Source organism: Colius striatus, chromosome 2 (genome assembly GCF_028858725.1).
Source record: "Colius striatus isolate bColStr4 chromosome 2, bColStr4.1.hap1, whole genome shotgun sequence".
Classification (NCBI taxonomy): Eukaryota; Metazoa; Chordata; class Aves; order Coliiformes; family Coliidae; genus Colius; species Colius striatus.
This window is the reverse complement of record NC_084760.1, coordinates 55,756,909-55,771,699: the sequence shown is the minus strand read 5'-3', so window position 1 is coordinate 55,771,699 and position 14,791 is coordinate 55,756,909. Positions and strand designations below refer to the sequence as shown.

Below are 14,791 nucleotides of genomic sequence, written 5' to 3'. Positions count from 1 at the left end.
TTTTTCTGGAAAAAAAAACAGTGGAAAATGAAATGGCATAAAGTTTAGGAGCTGCAGTACTGAAATGTTGAGTCCTTCTCATTAGATGTGCCTTAATTATGCTAATTACATTTTTAAATAAATATTTCTATTCCTTGGAGTGTCACTGAATCCATCTGAAATTCACTGGTATCACTAGGGCCCATGCAATTGTCAGGGATTCATACGCTTTCATTTAGACTGCTCTGGGTGTCATTTCCTCACTCGACCTAAAATTATTTGTCTGGCTTTATCCAGTATTGTACACCTTATGGTCTGAACTTGCTCTGTCTCTTAGTGGGCACTGAATTGAACACCTCACAGCAAGGTAGTCACCCTCGATTTTATACATGGTCACCATCTAGTGAGGGCAACTCAGTCCACTGAGCTAACACAGAGCCTTCCAGGGATATTTGTATCAAACATTAGCTAAATGAGGAATTTAAAGTACCTGTGTTCCTTAACTAAGTATCCCATGGTGGACAGTACAAGACAGACAATGCTGACAGTTGCACATTTTAATATAGATTTCACTGAATGTTTATTTATCATGAATATCTGCATTAAATCTTGCATCATAGTCACAAAATACTAAAACACACCTTTTTTGTTTGCTTCTAGCTACCTCACAGAAATCCCATGAACACAGTAAGTATCAAGTTGATGAAGAATATTGTTCCTTCAGGTGTTAGGAGGAAGGCATTTCTTCATGTTGTCAAAGTTTTATCAGATTAAGAAGGGACACAACAACATGAGCTCACAGGAAATTTTGGCTTATGCAACTGCTTTGCAGTTACTCTCACTTTAACAAAGGAGCACTTGCGTTTCACAGGTTGTAGCTTATGTGGAAACCCTTTTCCAATGTGGTCTGAGGTAAGACCTGCCCATACCCTCTGCCTCTGTGGCAGCTCCACACTAGAAAAAAATCAAGGGGGACAAAGACAAGGAAAAGTCTGTGCAATTATATGTTTAAGGCTCTGATCCAAGTAATAGATTTATTTCTTGGTAAAGAGATCTCTCTATATATCTACAAGTCGGAAGAGAATATATTTTTCACTTTCCTCCAAAATGCCATAGATTGGGGTTTTTTTCTCATAGTGTTGTTTTTTGGATCTCATACTGGTTTTAAATAGCACAAAATTGCTTACAGCTTATATTTTAATACAGTATAATATATACTATTGTTACTGCTTCACAATATATCTGTGGTATCCAGGCTAAGAGACAAATTTGGGAAGCTATTTTTTCTTTATACAGTATACCAAACTTTTACTTGCCATTCTGTATCAGATATCCTATCTTCTGCTGTAATAAAATGCTTTCATGATTTCTATATTAAACATCTAGGAGAAATTTTCTATATAGAAGACAGATGACAGCAATCAAAATTAGTAGTAGAAGGATTTCACAATTTTAGAATTTCTATTATATTTTTTAAAAAACCACAGATCAGAATTTTATGATTTCTTAAACTACATTAAGAAGTAAACAGAATTCTTTCGCATAATTTTAATTTTTAGTAAAAAACAATAGTTGATAGAATCATTATGGTTGCAAAAGGCCTCTAAGGTCATAAAGTCCAACAACCAACTTCATACTGCCAAGCCCATCACTAAACTAAACCATGTCCCTCAGTACCTCACCTACGCATCTTTTGAATATCTCCAGGGATGGTGACTCCACTTCCCTGGGCAGCCCATTTCAATGCTTAATAACCCTCTCAACGAAAAAGCTCTTCCTAATGTTCAATCTAAACCTTTTCTGGCACAACTTGAGCCCATTTCCTTGTGTCCTGTCATTCAATACTGGAGAGAAGAGATTGACCCGTAGCTCACCACAACTCCCCTTCAAGTAGCTGTAGAGAGTGATCACGTCTTCCCTCAGTCTCCTCTTCTCTAGGCCACACATCCCCAGCTCCCTCAGCCACTCCACAGAAGACTCGTTCTCCAGACCTTTACCAGCTTCGTTGCCCATTTCTGGATACTCTCCAGCAATAGAATAGTTCTGATTGGAAGGCACCTTGAAGATCATCTGGTTCCAACCCCCGGGCCATAGGCAGGGACACCTTCCTCATAGCCACATACAACATGGCATCCACAACTTCTCTGAAGAGCCTGTTCACACCACACTCACAGTGAACAACTTCATATCTAAATCTACCCTCCTTCAGTTTGAAGCCATTGCATCTTGTCTTATCATTACATGCCACTGTAAAAAATCCTTCTCTGGCTTTCTAGTAGGCCCCTTTAGGTACTGGAAGGCTGCTGTAAAGTCTTCCTGGAGCCTTCTCTTCTCCAGGCTGAACAATCCCAACTCTCTCAGCTCTTTTTCAGAGGAGAGGTGCTACAGCCTTCTGATGATTTTCTCAAGAAATATATTTATCTAAATATTCTTCCCAAGTCTAATATGACTATGCAATGCAAAGTCACATTTTAAATCCTAAAGCAAATATTTCCTTTTTAAAATCTTCTAAAAAATCTAAGAGCTTCTAATGTAGACGATCTTCTTACTTGCAGAGCATAAACTTGTCGAACATGAAAAAGCTGTCCCTCATGCTAATCCAGGTAGGTTTCATAATGTAATTTCCAATTACTCCAGGCTCCACTCAGTAAGGATATATGTGGTTTGCAAAACATGGAGACTTTCTCAAGCTTGTCACTGGGATTTTTTTGCTTTGCGTCATTGGCTTTTTCAGATTTAGGAGAGGAACAGAAATGAGGGTGAAAATTAACGAAAAGGATTCAACTTTCACAATTTTTCTCAGTTCCCGTGGACTCTCTTCATCGGTACACTATGGTTTATAAAATATTAGCAAAATCCATTTCCAAGAGTTTGGGGGAAGGAGTTCTCTACTGTCTTTCAGTACATCAAAGAGGAATACTGGGAATTACCCCATCTCAGCCTTTCCAGTAAATCAGTGGTTACATGAAGTGAGCCTAATTCCTAAAAATAAGGAGCCAGAATCTAAGTGCATGATAGCCTACATAGAGATGGCCTCCAGTTTCTGAATCTTAGACCAAGAGCTGAATGAACTCAAACTAACAAACAAACAAACAAAACATAATTAAAAAAGTCTGGGCTGACTGTGCATTTGAGTAAACTCTAGTTAATAACAAGCAACAAATGTCTGCAGTGAGCAGGACAGCAGTCCCACTTTCAACCCAGGGCTTTGTGCCTCATCATACTCTTTGATGAAAGCAGCACTCAGGGATCAACAACTCGGTCAAGTGTGAATTAAAAACACTAAGAGGGCAACCTCATAGATCTCAGCTGTTGATGTTCCACTTCTATCACTCCTGAATGGTCTTATCGTATGGAGACAGCACTAAAAAGCAAGTTTTAGCATCCCATCAAACCTTGCTAGTAGTGCTGCTGTTTGAACTTGACATAAAAAAGTCATATGTCAATGTCAAATTGACATACATCATATGTCAATGAACTTGACATAAAAGTGCTCATGAATAAATGATTGGATAAATCACTTAAAACCTTTGTGTCCAGTTATAAACAGGCAGCTCTTTTTTTCCTTATGCTTTTTCTCCTGATGTTTTTTTAAGAAAGCAACTTCTATACTCTATTTACTTTTTTTCTCATTTGTTTGTATAATACAATATTCTACTTCAAAGTTAATATTGCCATAAACAGTTTGAGATTTCTGCAAGACTTGAGGAGCTGATTTAGTGAAGTTGCATTGCTGATTTTGAGTAAGCAAGATAAAAATGTGTTCCTCACCCCAGTCTTCAAAGACACAGAGGCCAAGTTTTTAAATTTTTTTCTCATTGATCACTTTTTAGGTATTAACAGCTTTCAGAGTGCTTCAGTCAGCACGTGAGTGCAGATGGGCTCAGTCAGGGCAGGAAGTTCTAACAAGGAAACCACCTTATCCACCTCTGTATATCCTGGGAGGGGTCAGTGGCAGCCAAACAGTGGGTTGCCCAAGCAGGTGGAATGGCTGTTCACCCTTCCTGCAAAATTAAATCAGTCCCACTGCACAATCAGCCTGATCTCATCTAGAAAGTAACATAAAAATTAATTGCCTTGGTGAGGTATTTGCAAACCTCTGAGAATCGTGTCACAAACTAGTACCTAGGACAAATTAGGAGCTTACTCTAGTACAGTGACATACATTCATAGAGTCATAGAATGGTAGGGATTGGAAGAGACTTTTAGACATCATCTAGTCCAACCCTCCTACAGAAGCAGGTCCAGATCAGGTCGCATAGGAACTTTGCAGACTAAATCTCTTGGAATTTAAATGCTTGAAGGGGATGGGGGAAAAAAGAGAAACAGAAAAAGAAAAAAGGAAAAAATTAAGGGAAAAAACCCCAACTTGTTACATTTCCTTTAGCATAAAAGTTCTTGTCTCAGGTGATTAACAGTTGCTTTGTAGAGTAGTGGCTCTTTTGAGTTATAGTTGATGACTGGAATTATTAATCTGCAAGCCCAGGTGTTAATAGTGCTTCTACCTGCTGTGTGTCAATGAGTGCTCTTGGGTTAGCAAACCAAATTATAAAAGCCTCATTCTGTACAAAGTGGTGGCCTCCTTTTTCACCCTGATTCAGAGCAGCTTCAATCTATTACTTCTATGTCTCCCATCATCAGACTAAGAAGTGATTGAAAAACTAGAGAATTTCAGAAAATATATTGATCCTGCAGGGAAATGTTTAAATTTAAGAGTATTTTGTGCATGTGAGTGAGAGCAAGAAAAGCAAGAGAATCTATTCCTGAAGTAATTCTGAAACTACCTGCAACACATAGAGAAATGTTTACAGCTTTATGTTTTTCCATTTAAATTACATACATTAGGGAATAAATGAATATTAATTCTGTAGAGCTACAAAACTAGAGCTCTGCAGAGGAAAGAAATTCTTTCAAAACTTTAACATTGAGCTTATTCAAAACCAGAACAAAATCTGAATTTTTCTAAAATATTCACAAAAAATTATTTTAGACTGTTGCAGGTTTATGAGGTCATCAACTTTTTTTTTTCTTTTTTTTTTGACTAACTACTGGATATAGTAAACAAAATACAGTCGATAAATTGGGGATATTACTTCTGTTCTTGCCAAAACACTATGTATTATAATCATCAGATTTTCATAGAGAGTGTTCTCCTTAAATTTTTATAATCTACTCCTTCACTTTTGCTTCTGGTTACAATAGCAACTAGAACTCAGAGAAAAAGCCATACGACCACCCCCTGGAGATCAGCCAGGAAACATGGCAGTGTGTTCTCCAGTGGAATCAGCAGATCAATACTTGCTGTGTGGTTTGGTTGTAGAATAGGTAGATGAATTAATACCAAATAATTACTCTGTTTCCAAATTAAAAAAAAAGCCCACATACCCATCCAAGGCACTTGGTTTTCAAGAATTAAATAATTTTGAAAATAAATTCCTTTCATAGTTTTAGATGGATCAGACATGCCATCTACTCACAGAATTATTTGATCAACACCTAGAGTTACGGAGCAAGGATTGCTGTAAATTCTCACAAAAGCAAAAGTACCTTATTTTGTTTTCAAAAGATCATGGACAACAAGCAAAGAGAAGCGCAAACCTTCTGAGCTTTACTTGTCATTAATCCAGTCAATGGTACCTGTCCTATGTTTAAAGTCAGCATGCTAACTCAATCTAAATTAGTAAAGTACAGTTATATGCTAAAGTTCATCTAAGAGTGGAAAGAAGATTATTTATCTCAATAAGCTACATCTTCAAGCTGCTGGTTGTGCTACAACAACATTTCTAGCTTCACAGACAGCCATGAAACTGAGATGAGATTTATTTAATTCACTTTTTTCTTAAGAAGCTGACAATAACAGTGGCTGAGTAGGGGAGGGGGGGAAAGCCCTAATCTTAATACAAGTGAAGATAAATTCAATTATCACCTACCAGATGACAACTGAAAAGGATAGCAATGTAAAGCTGCACTTTATTTCCAAATAATAGAAACAATTAGTAACTATAGAGTTTTATCTCTTTTTGTATTTTTCCCCATCAGTATTATTTCCTTCCAAAAACAAACCAAAAAAGAAACCAGAGCAAACAAAAAACCCCAAATCACAATTACTGTATGTCTCATGTCCATACTTGTACTGTAACTTTGCTGGATACTGCTGTGTTATGGATGAGAAACATGGACTGTGCAGCAATAAGGCTATTTCTCCTTCTATTGGCATATGATAAATGCCTCTTTAGATCTCTGGGAATCTCAGAGAGCTAAGTTAAAAAGAAATCAACACAGAGAAGATAACAATTGGACTTAATCTTAAAGGTCCTTTCCAACCTCAATGATTTTATCAGTCTCTAAACCTGTTCACTGCCCTCAGGAAAAAAAAAAAAAACCCCAAAACAACAAAATCAAATCAAACAAAACAACAAACAAACAAAAGCTCCACTTCTCTAGAAATTACATGCTAAATTCAAAGGAAATATCATCTATATTGAGACTATCAATAGTCTGTTCTTCCAAATACTATGGTCTCCACTTAATTAGTCAATGTGTATTAGGATTTGACATCCAAACTTGGTCATTTGAGTTAAAGAGAAATAGCCCCCACAAACAAGCAGCAGTTCATGATGCTGGCTGTTTGAAAGTGACAGTGACTTGCTAATTCTCAGGTGGCTCTAGCCACTTATCCCCCTCCCAGTATCTCCCTCCACCATCTCTTTTAAGGACAAGTTTGATTGCTAGGCTGGAAATATTGCTCATATTCAGAATCCAAGCAGCTTTTTGCATGCACAGAGACTACCCAGGAGGGTAACCAATTGACACTCAGAGGAGTTGAATGGCTACAGAGGACAAGAAATCCCCGCCCAACCTGACCTATATCCAGGTGTCATCTGATTACCTCCCAGAGGTCTGGGGAAAAAGGAAGGTGCCATAGGTATGTGGCTGTAAACTGCTTCCATCAGTAAGAGGAAGGGAAAATACGTTCTGAATATGTGTTAAACATATTTTAAAGGAAAAGTAGTGATGGGTGTGAAAGCTGAAAGGTAGGAGTTAGGAGAGACATTTAAATTCAAGTATGGGGAAAAAAAGAAAACAGAAGTAGAGATATGAAAGGATCAGGAAGAGTGAAGTTCAAATCAACCAAACTGGGCATGGGAGAGGTGTGAAGACAAACATCTCAAAAACCTCTTGGCCATTGGGCAGTTAACATAAACCCCACCTGAACAGAAAGTGTAGTTCCACCTGCACCTCTGCCTGAAGCTTCATTCACGCACCTTCTTGGATGAGAGGCATCTCGTATCTGATCAGATGGCTAATGTTTACATGAGTCCATATGACCTGAGAACTGTGCTGAGCAAAGCCACAGGCAGCTCAAAAGGATGTGAACTTGGGCAGCTTTTCTCACGAGATTAGGAAAAGCTCAGGACTGCTTTAGTTTTTTGTGACAGATAGATAATCACTTGGGTATAAGTAATCTTGTCCTGTAGCAGGTGGTATGAACCAGCATTCAGACTGGCACTGTTCCATGTAAATGTTCCTCTGTGAGTTAACACGTGTTTGGAGGTCTCTGTACTTTTGTTACCTTCAGAATATAGATATGCATGGATACATCCATACATATTTGGTTAGGCTGTATCTAAGCATTGTATTTTCAGCATTGTATAATAACAAACCATTGAATTTAAACACTTAGGAAAGTGATTTTCATGATGCTCATATTATAAGAATATAGTTTACACCTGAGTGCCTGCCTGAAAGACATTTCCAGGTATGTGGGGTTTTTTTCTGGTATCTGAGATATTAGGCCTAGTAATTTATTTTTTCCATGGAGTATGATCTCATCACACAGTCATAACTCATAATGCATATGTGCTGTTTTAAAGTGCTACAATGAGATAGCGATGCTAAAGACATGCATTTATCTTGTCATAGTGAACCATTTGTATAATATCATGTACAGAAGTATTCTTATAGTTATATGCACTTATGCTAACATAGTGTAAATTTCTAATTTTAATGCTACTTTCACAATACAGAGGAGAAAATTAAACAAAAGACAGCTCCCACTGAGAAGTCAGGTACGAACAAATCATTCTCTCCTGATCTGGGGGGGTAAGGTGGGCAGAGGGGTTGTTGAACTCTATTCAATAGTCATCTAATATAGCATGTTTGCATTTTAATCTCTTTTTTTCTCTTTACACTATTTTGAAATATGTGACTGATAACACTCTTAGAGCAATTCTTGTCATGGCATCATTGCAATAGTCTTTCTGATGATGAAGACGGGTCAATGCATTTCCCAGTGTTAGGCTACTTATTCCAGCCTCTCTGGAAGAGCTGGGCTAATAGAGTGTAGCTGTAAATCTGGTCCCTCAAATGATCCCACAAGCACCACTGTTTGGTGTTTTCAACCTCAAATCTTTCAAGCAATTGAATTTACAGTAGAGACCAGTACCCAAGTAGAGAGAGATGCGAGAGCCCTGAAAGGTCACTCAGGGAACTAGAACATACTCATCATCATTGGCAGTCAATGCAAAGCTGTCTTGAGGGATTTTTGTAGATATCAACCTCTTGATTTCTACTGGAGGTAGCCTTGATTCAAATATAAAATTAAAAATTGTCAAATCTTGGAGAATTATGTCAACAACAGATTTACTTTGATATTCTGGTGATGGTGATGATGCTTAATATTTTCAATAAAATAAAATGCTGTTTTAAGTTGAATGGTGCTGGTTACTACCCCATTTCTATTATTTCATATATATCTTTTCTTCTCTGCAGTAGCCAAATAGATGATGAACAGCATAGTATGGTTCTGTCTCTAATTGTGAAAATTCACATAATTTGTGGGTTTACATTGCTTTCTATAAGACCACTAATGATAATCTATCATTGTACTATGAATTTATATTTTACAGTACTCTATCTGCTTTTCCAATAAAAATAACTGGTGTGATCATAGCTTATTCTATGATTCTATGAAAACAATATAAATTATGTTTCTAATAATAGAAATTACTGCGAAATTCTTCAACATATTTCTTTGTTGACTGTATAATGAGTTAGCAATTACTGATAAGGAAACAAGTGTGGAGGAGGAAGAAATTACATCTTTGAACTTAGAGGATTTTCACACCTAAATTCAGAATTTTGTTTTTAGGGGCAGCTAAGTTCCATTCTTAATTTATGAGCAAAATCAGAAGGCTCAAACTGTGGTTTAGCAGTGGCTGGAAACAAAACTACGAGAAATATCATGACTTGACTGCTTTTTGATAGCTGTTTTAGCCATATTCTTGCCAAGTCTTTTTTCCGTTTGTTGGAACAAAACTGAGATTGCAGTATTTCAGTTTGGCCAACTTAATACAAGCCACTACAGAAATAACTAAGTTTTCAGATTAACACCTGATGGGTTTGAAACAGGTAGTTTCAGACAGAGGGTAAGTCATCCCATGTTCTTTTAATATATATTTTATAATTATGTGAATTATTTTCTGGACATGACTAGTGCTCTCCTGACTAAATGTGTAGACTAATGTGTTCTTGATGTTGCCAACCAGTTGAATCCCACACAAAATTTCCAATCATCTGATGACTGGTCTGGAGGTACTTCTGCTATATGCTGTTACACAGGGAGTAGAAATCCTGGAATACATAAACGTGTTACTGTGCTAAATGACAGTATTCTGCATTATGTCAGCAGGAGGTGATAACTAGTGGGAGTTGTAAAGTTTTAAACATGTTAAAGCCTACTTACATTTTAGAGTCCTGAATGCTGTGTATCTTTTACGTGAGTTGGGAAAGCTAAGAACAAGGGAGAGCTGACTGCCATAAAAATATTTGAATGTTAAAAAGAAAAAAAAAAAAGTAACATCTCTTTTCTCTTTGCATTTAAACATTACAATCTATCTTCTTTTGTCTTCTGTAGTCCAGGCAAAGCCATCAAGTATGTGATACCTACCTAGATCAAGAAAATTCTGCGAAACAGCTGGATATGTGTGGCCTTTTGGGACTTAACATATGGAAATTCTCCCTTTGCAATTTCTAGCTTTGCTTAAAATTACAATGTCTTTATCATCGTGTCTTCTTTTGTGTCATTTAACATAATGTCTTGTTGTTGCTATTTAAAATTCATTTGACTTAACCTGTTCTTGAGTTCAAAAGCCAACTCATTCTGTGCAAGTGGCAAGGTTTTTAAAAATCACAGTTAACAATTAGTTTGATTGAATAAATACTCCTGCTGAATTTAAAAAGTAAAAAATCAACAATAAATATGTCATTACATTTTCTTCCTAATCACATATTTTAGTATGACTACATCTAGAATTTTTCTATTAAAAATAACTGAAGAAACAGTCCATACATTAACTTACCATGCAGCCTTCTTGTTAACTTTGTATATCCTTCACATCTTCAGTGTGCAAGGTAAATTACAAAAGTGGAAAAAGGCACAACTAAAGTTAAGTCCCCAAATACTGTCGCACTGAAAAACAAGCCCGGATATGGAAGAAATGTCACTCTTCACTAACATAAGTTTTCATTAACACCTCATAAAACTGTTTCCCATTCGAAATTCCCTATCATGTCCTCATCTCAGCATTTCCCAGTATATATCGTCATCTGAAATCATGGTTGCTAGGAGTTCAATTATTCATCTAAGTAGCAGAATGGCTGAGGTATATTGCCTTTTTTTTCAGAAGCTGCTCATATTTTCAACATTTTCAACTTTGCAATCCACCTTTATGCCCTTGTTGCTCAAAGAGAAACTCATGTACACTTTTTTAGCTATGGGAAACATCCCCTGGAAACAAGGCCAGCACAGTTGTCTGTTTATTCCTCAGCTCTAAAATGTTTTGTGGCTGCTTTTGGCGTAACTGTTACTATGGTATAAGATCTGTGGTGTGAGGTTTTTTTCAAATTCTTTTATGCAGGTGTGACTTTTGTATCAATTATTTAGTGCTAGACTTTGATTTTAAAACATAGTTTTTTCATCTTTTCCATATCTAGCAACCTAACATAAATTATCATTTTTATAATAATAATCACGTTACAGAAAGGAGAGCAGGGGAAAAAAATTTAAAACCCCAAAACATTGTCTATCAAGCAGTGCTAGTTCTCTAATTTTCCTCAGTTAGATATAATTTATTTATACCAAATATAATGTTTTTGATACTTCACGAATTCAGCTCAAGAATGCTTGAATCAGTAACATAATGGTTGAGTGAATGATTGCTGAATTTGGTCTGTGCTCTCCTTTCAAAAAATGAAAATGTACATTAGACACAAATTGCATTTCAGAAATTGAGGGAGGCCCCTATTAACTGACTTCTTCCTTGAGACCTCTTAATAACATTGATAGTAACTCTATGTGTGAAGCTATGTACAGTACTACTGGACTTTGTTATTTTGTGGCACATGGATAATCTGTTAGTAACTATTCATGTCTTTTTTCCAAAATAACAGCATGAAGCAAGAGAAAATTAATGTTTATTCCTGAAAAATACACTTCTTAGCTAAAAAGATAAGGGTATAAAAGTGTAACCTAGAAGTATTATTGGCAATTTTGTCGTGTTATTTCTTTTATCTAGAGCACAAAGCAGTCAGACAAGACAAAGATGTTCCACCTACAAAACCAGGTAAGCACTCCTGTATTTTATGCTTTCATTATCTTTAAAGCTGTTCCTTAAAGAAACTGAACAATACAATTGTGTATGACAAATGTTAAAATCGTGGTTCTACCATCTATTTTGTTGAATATAATGGCCTTGATACATCATAACAGAGCCAAAGTGGCACAGTATATCTTTGCAATGCTGGTTGTCATTTTATATATATATATATCTCAAAGGTCAAATTTCAACTTCTGTAATTCCACTGATGTCAAAGAAGCTATGCCAGTAAACCATTTGAACTGTTTTCTGAAAGTGCTTGCTTTAAATGACATCATTTTGCTAATTATTTGTAATTATCTGTCATTTATTTGGATTTTACTGTCTTCCTGTATAAGTCAACTTCTCAGGGCAAACAAAAGTTTCATTTTTATCTGTAGCAGGTATTATATGATGTACAGTTAGGATCATGACCTGGCACTATCCGTCATCTATAATAAAAGTCTTTACATATCATGCAGCCTTCCTTATTCAAGATAGAACAATATTACTGCAGGTATAGAAAGCAAGTACCATTGGTTTAAAAGATACCTTCTCCACACCTCTCCATGAAAGGAAACAAATAAAGATCTTAAATTCTTATTGTAACATTATTCATCCGTAACTCTAGCACAGCTATTTTCATGTGTAAATAAGAACATCGCTAGCATTATGATCCATCATTAGATTGTTATTAATTACTGTGAGATTACAAAAAGTACTCAAATACAGTGAAACAAAGAACAAAGAACAAAGAATCCAGAGCAAAGAAAGCCATTCTACAACATAACAGTATTATGCTGCACCTGACTGTTCTGACCATTTTTCTTTCCTCTTTTTACTTCCTAGTCAAACTGAAAAACACTTCAAGTATGTGTCGTGTCTTGTTTCTTAAGGAATATAAACCTTATTTTCAGATGCATGTTGTCCCACTTTGCATTTTTGCAATTTTGTTGTGTTAGATAATGCTGCTTTATTTTTTCCTATATGGAGATACTCTTGTACTTGGCCTGCTTAATAACAGCTCAACACTCCAAAACTAAGTACATTTTTAATTGAATATTGTGAAGCTGTGACATTCAAGCTCTGTTTATAATTTTTACTTTTTATAAAAGGAAAGTAAATTATGCTAGTAGCATAACTGATGCTCTGATGACTTTAGAGGAGTGTAGACACATGATTTAGCTTTATGCAAATATATTGTTTATTAAAAAAATTTAAATGACATGTAGCATAACTGAATCAGACAATCTCTTCATTACTTCTTTTACCATTTGGAAATGACTTATTTCATTAATTCACTAAGCACATTCTTTCCTGTATTTCAATGTGCTTTTTAGCCCTATTTAATTTAAAAAAATCAATTAGAGGAAATATTGTTTCCATTGTAGATGACGATTCAAGGGGAATTTCATAACAAAGACTTTCACTGAAGTCATTGGATAGAGTCCCTGCTAAGGTCAATAGGACTTCTTCATAGATAAAAACTGTAATCTAAGCTTATTATGGCATGTCATTAGAGGTTACATGCTGCAAATCATGATTAGACAACACTCAGAAGGACAGTTTATCCTGCATGCTTTGAATTGTGAAAATGTTTAAGTATGGACCTGCACACATTAATTAGATGTAGCCTCTTTAGCACAGGATTTCTGTTGTGTTTTTTATGCTGTGTCTGGGACACCAAGACCAAACCTTGCATTATTCTGAGGTAACAATATCCAAAACCAAGGTCAAGCCCCATGAAACACAGACCTCTGCCTGCTCCAGGTCAGAAGCTGGCAACAAGGCAGGGCAAACACATTTGTAAACATTTGTCAGAAGACAGTGCTATTCTGAATCCCAGCTCCAAAGAGAAAGGGGAACAGAAAGCTTCTGAAATGTGTCAACACTGAAGGATCTCCTGCAGTCCTGTATTGTAGCATTCAGTTTTCAAGTTATCATTGCAAAATTGTTACTTCCTCTGAAGGCATTGCTGAGTTTATTTTCATTTTTGTCCATATTTTAAACAATCTTTCCTCTATTTGATTCCATTATTCATATTTGTTCAGTTTTGCATTCACTGGATCTTTCACTGAAATTTTGTCTGCTGCACTGAGAGACCCTCTGACATCACTCTCTGCTAGCAGAGAACCACCAGATTCCTCATGCTTTCTGCAATAAGAATAGGTTTAACCCAAAGTAGTTGTCAACAATGCTTTTTTTATCAAGAATTATATTACCCTGGTGCATTGTGAATATAAGGAAGAACAAGATATTTTCCATTGACCTTTGCAGAGGGACGTTTGTACCACATTCTTGAGCTTATATTCTGCTGCTTGAATGATTATAAAGGTTAACAATGTCTTTAGAAGAAAAGAAAAAAAATAACAGTAACAAGAAAAGCTATGATCATATAGAAAAATAATTCTGTTTACACTGCCTATTTTGAGCTAATCATCCTTAAATAGATCTAGTTTAAGATTTTAAGCATCAGAGCTATATATATAAAATTACTTTTTTCTACTAAAAAAAAAGCACAGTTGGATCACTGCCTATTTTATTTGTAGAGCTCTCTATAGCTTTGCTTCATATATAGCTTTGCTCTGTCAGATGTACAGTATATTTGCCATAACACGAACAGAACTATCATGTAAATTAGTATGAAACATAGCCATGGACACAAAATACTCATTGACTTTGGAGTTCAAGTCTAGTAGGAAGGTAAAATAAATCCATACATTTACCCTTGGATGAATTTATTCTCACATTATACCCTTTGCAGTGTTACTGTAAAACTAAATGAGTTTTAAATCAGTATAGAGATGATATAATTAAGTAAATGACAGATTATAAATGTGAATACAAGACTGTATTTGAAAAGTCCCCAAACTAACTATAAATACATTTTTATAGTAACCTTATAAGTGATTTATCATACAATTATAAAAGCAAATAGTAAACTATTTTATTTTTCACTATTTCTGTTTTGGCATGCAGGAAAGTCTTTGACAAAAATTGATCCTATATCAAATTTGAACATGTAATGAAATTCAGAATTTACTCCGGGCATACTGAGTAAAGACTCACAAATTGTGAGAGGTTACCTTGAACAGACGACAGAATTGGTGACATATCATACTCATACAAGAAATAATGCCAAACCACATTTTGAAATTAAGAGGAAGAACATGCAG

The 14,791-nt window shown here is 35.7% G+C and overlaps 1 protein-coding gene across 1 annotated transcript in view; it reads left to right on the top strand.

The window, feature by feature from the left end:
- Nucleotides 1–14,791, top strand: part of TRDN (triadin) — a 231,466-nt gene that overhangs the window by 201,122 nt on the left and 15,553 nt on the right. Inside the window, 5 exon segments of the mRNA XM_061989612.1 lie at nucleotides 640–666; nucleotides 2,535–2,582; nucleotides 8,007–8,048; nucleotides 9,896–9,913; nucleotides 11,556–11,603. Of these exon segments, the coding sequence (XP_061845596.1) occupies nucleotides 640–666; nucleotides 2,535–2,582; nucleotides 8,007–8,048; nucleotides 9,896–9,913; nucleotides 11,556–11,603 (183 nt within the window).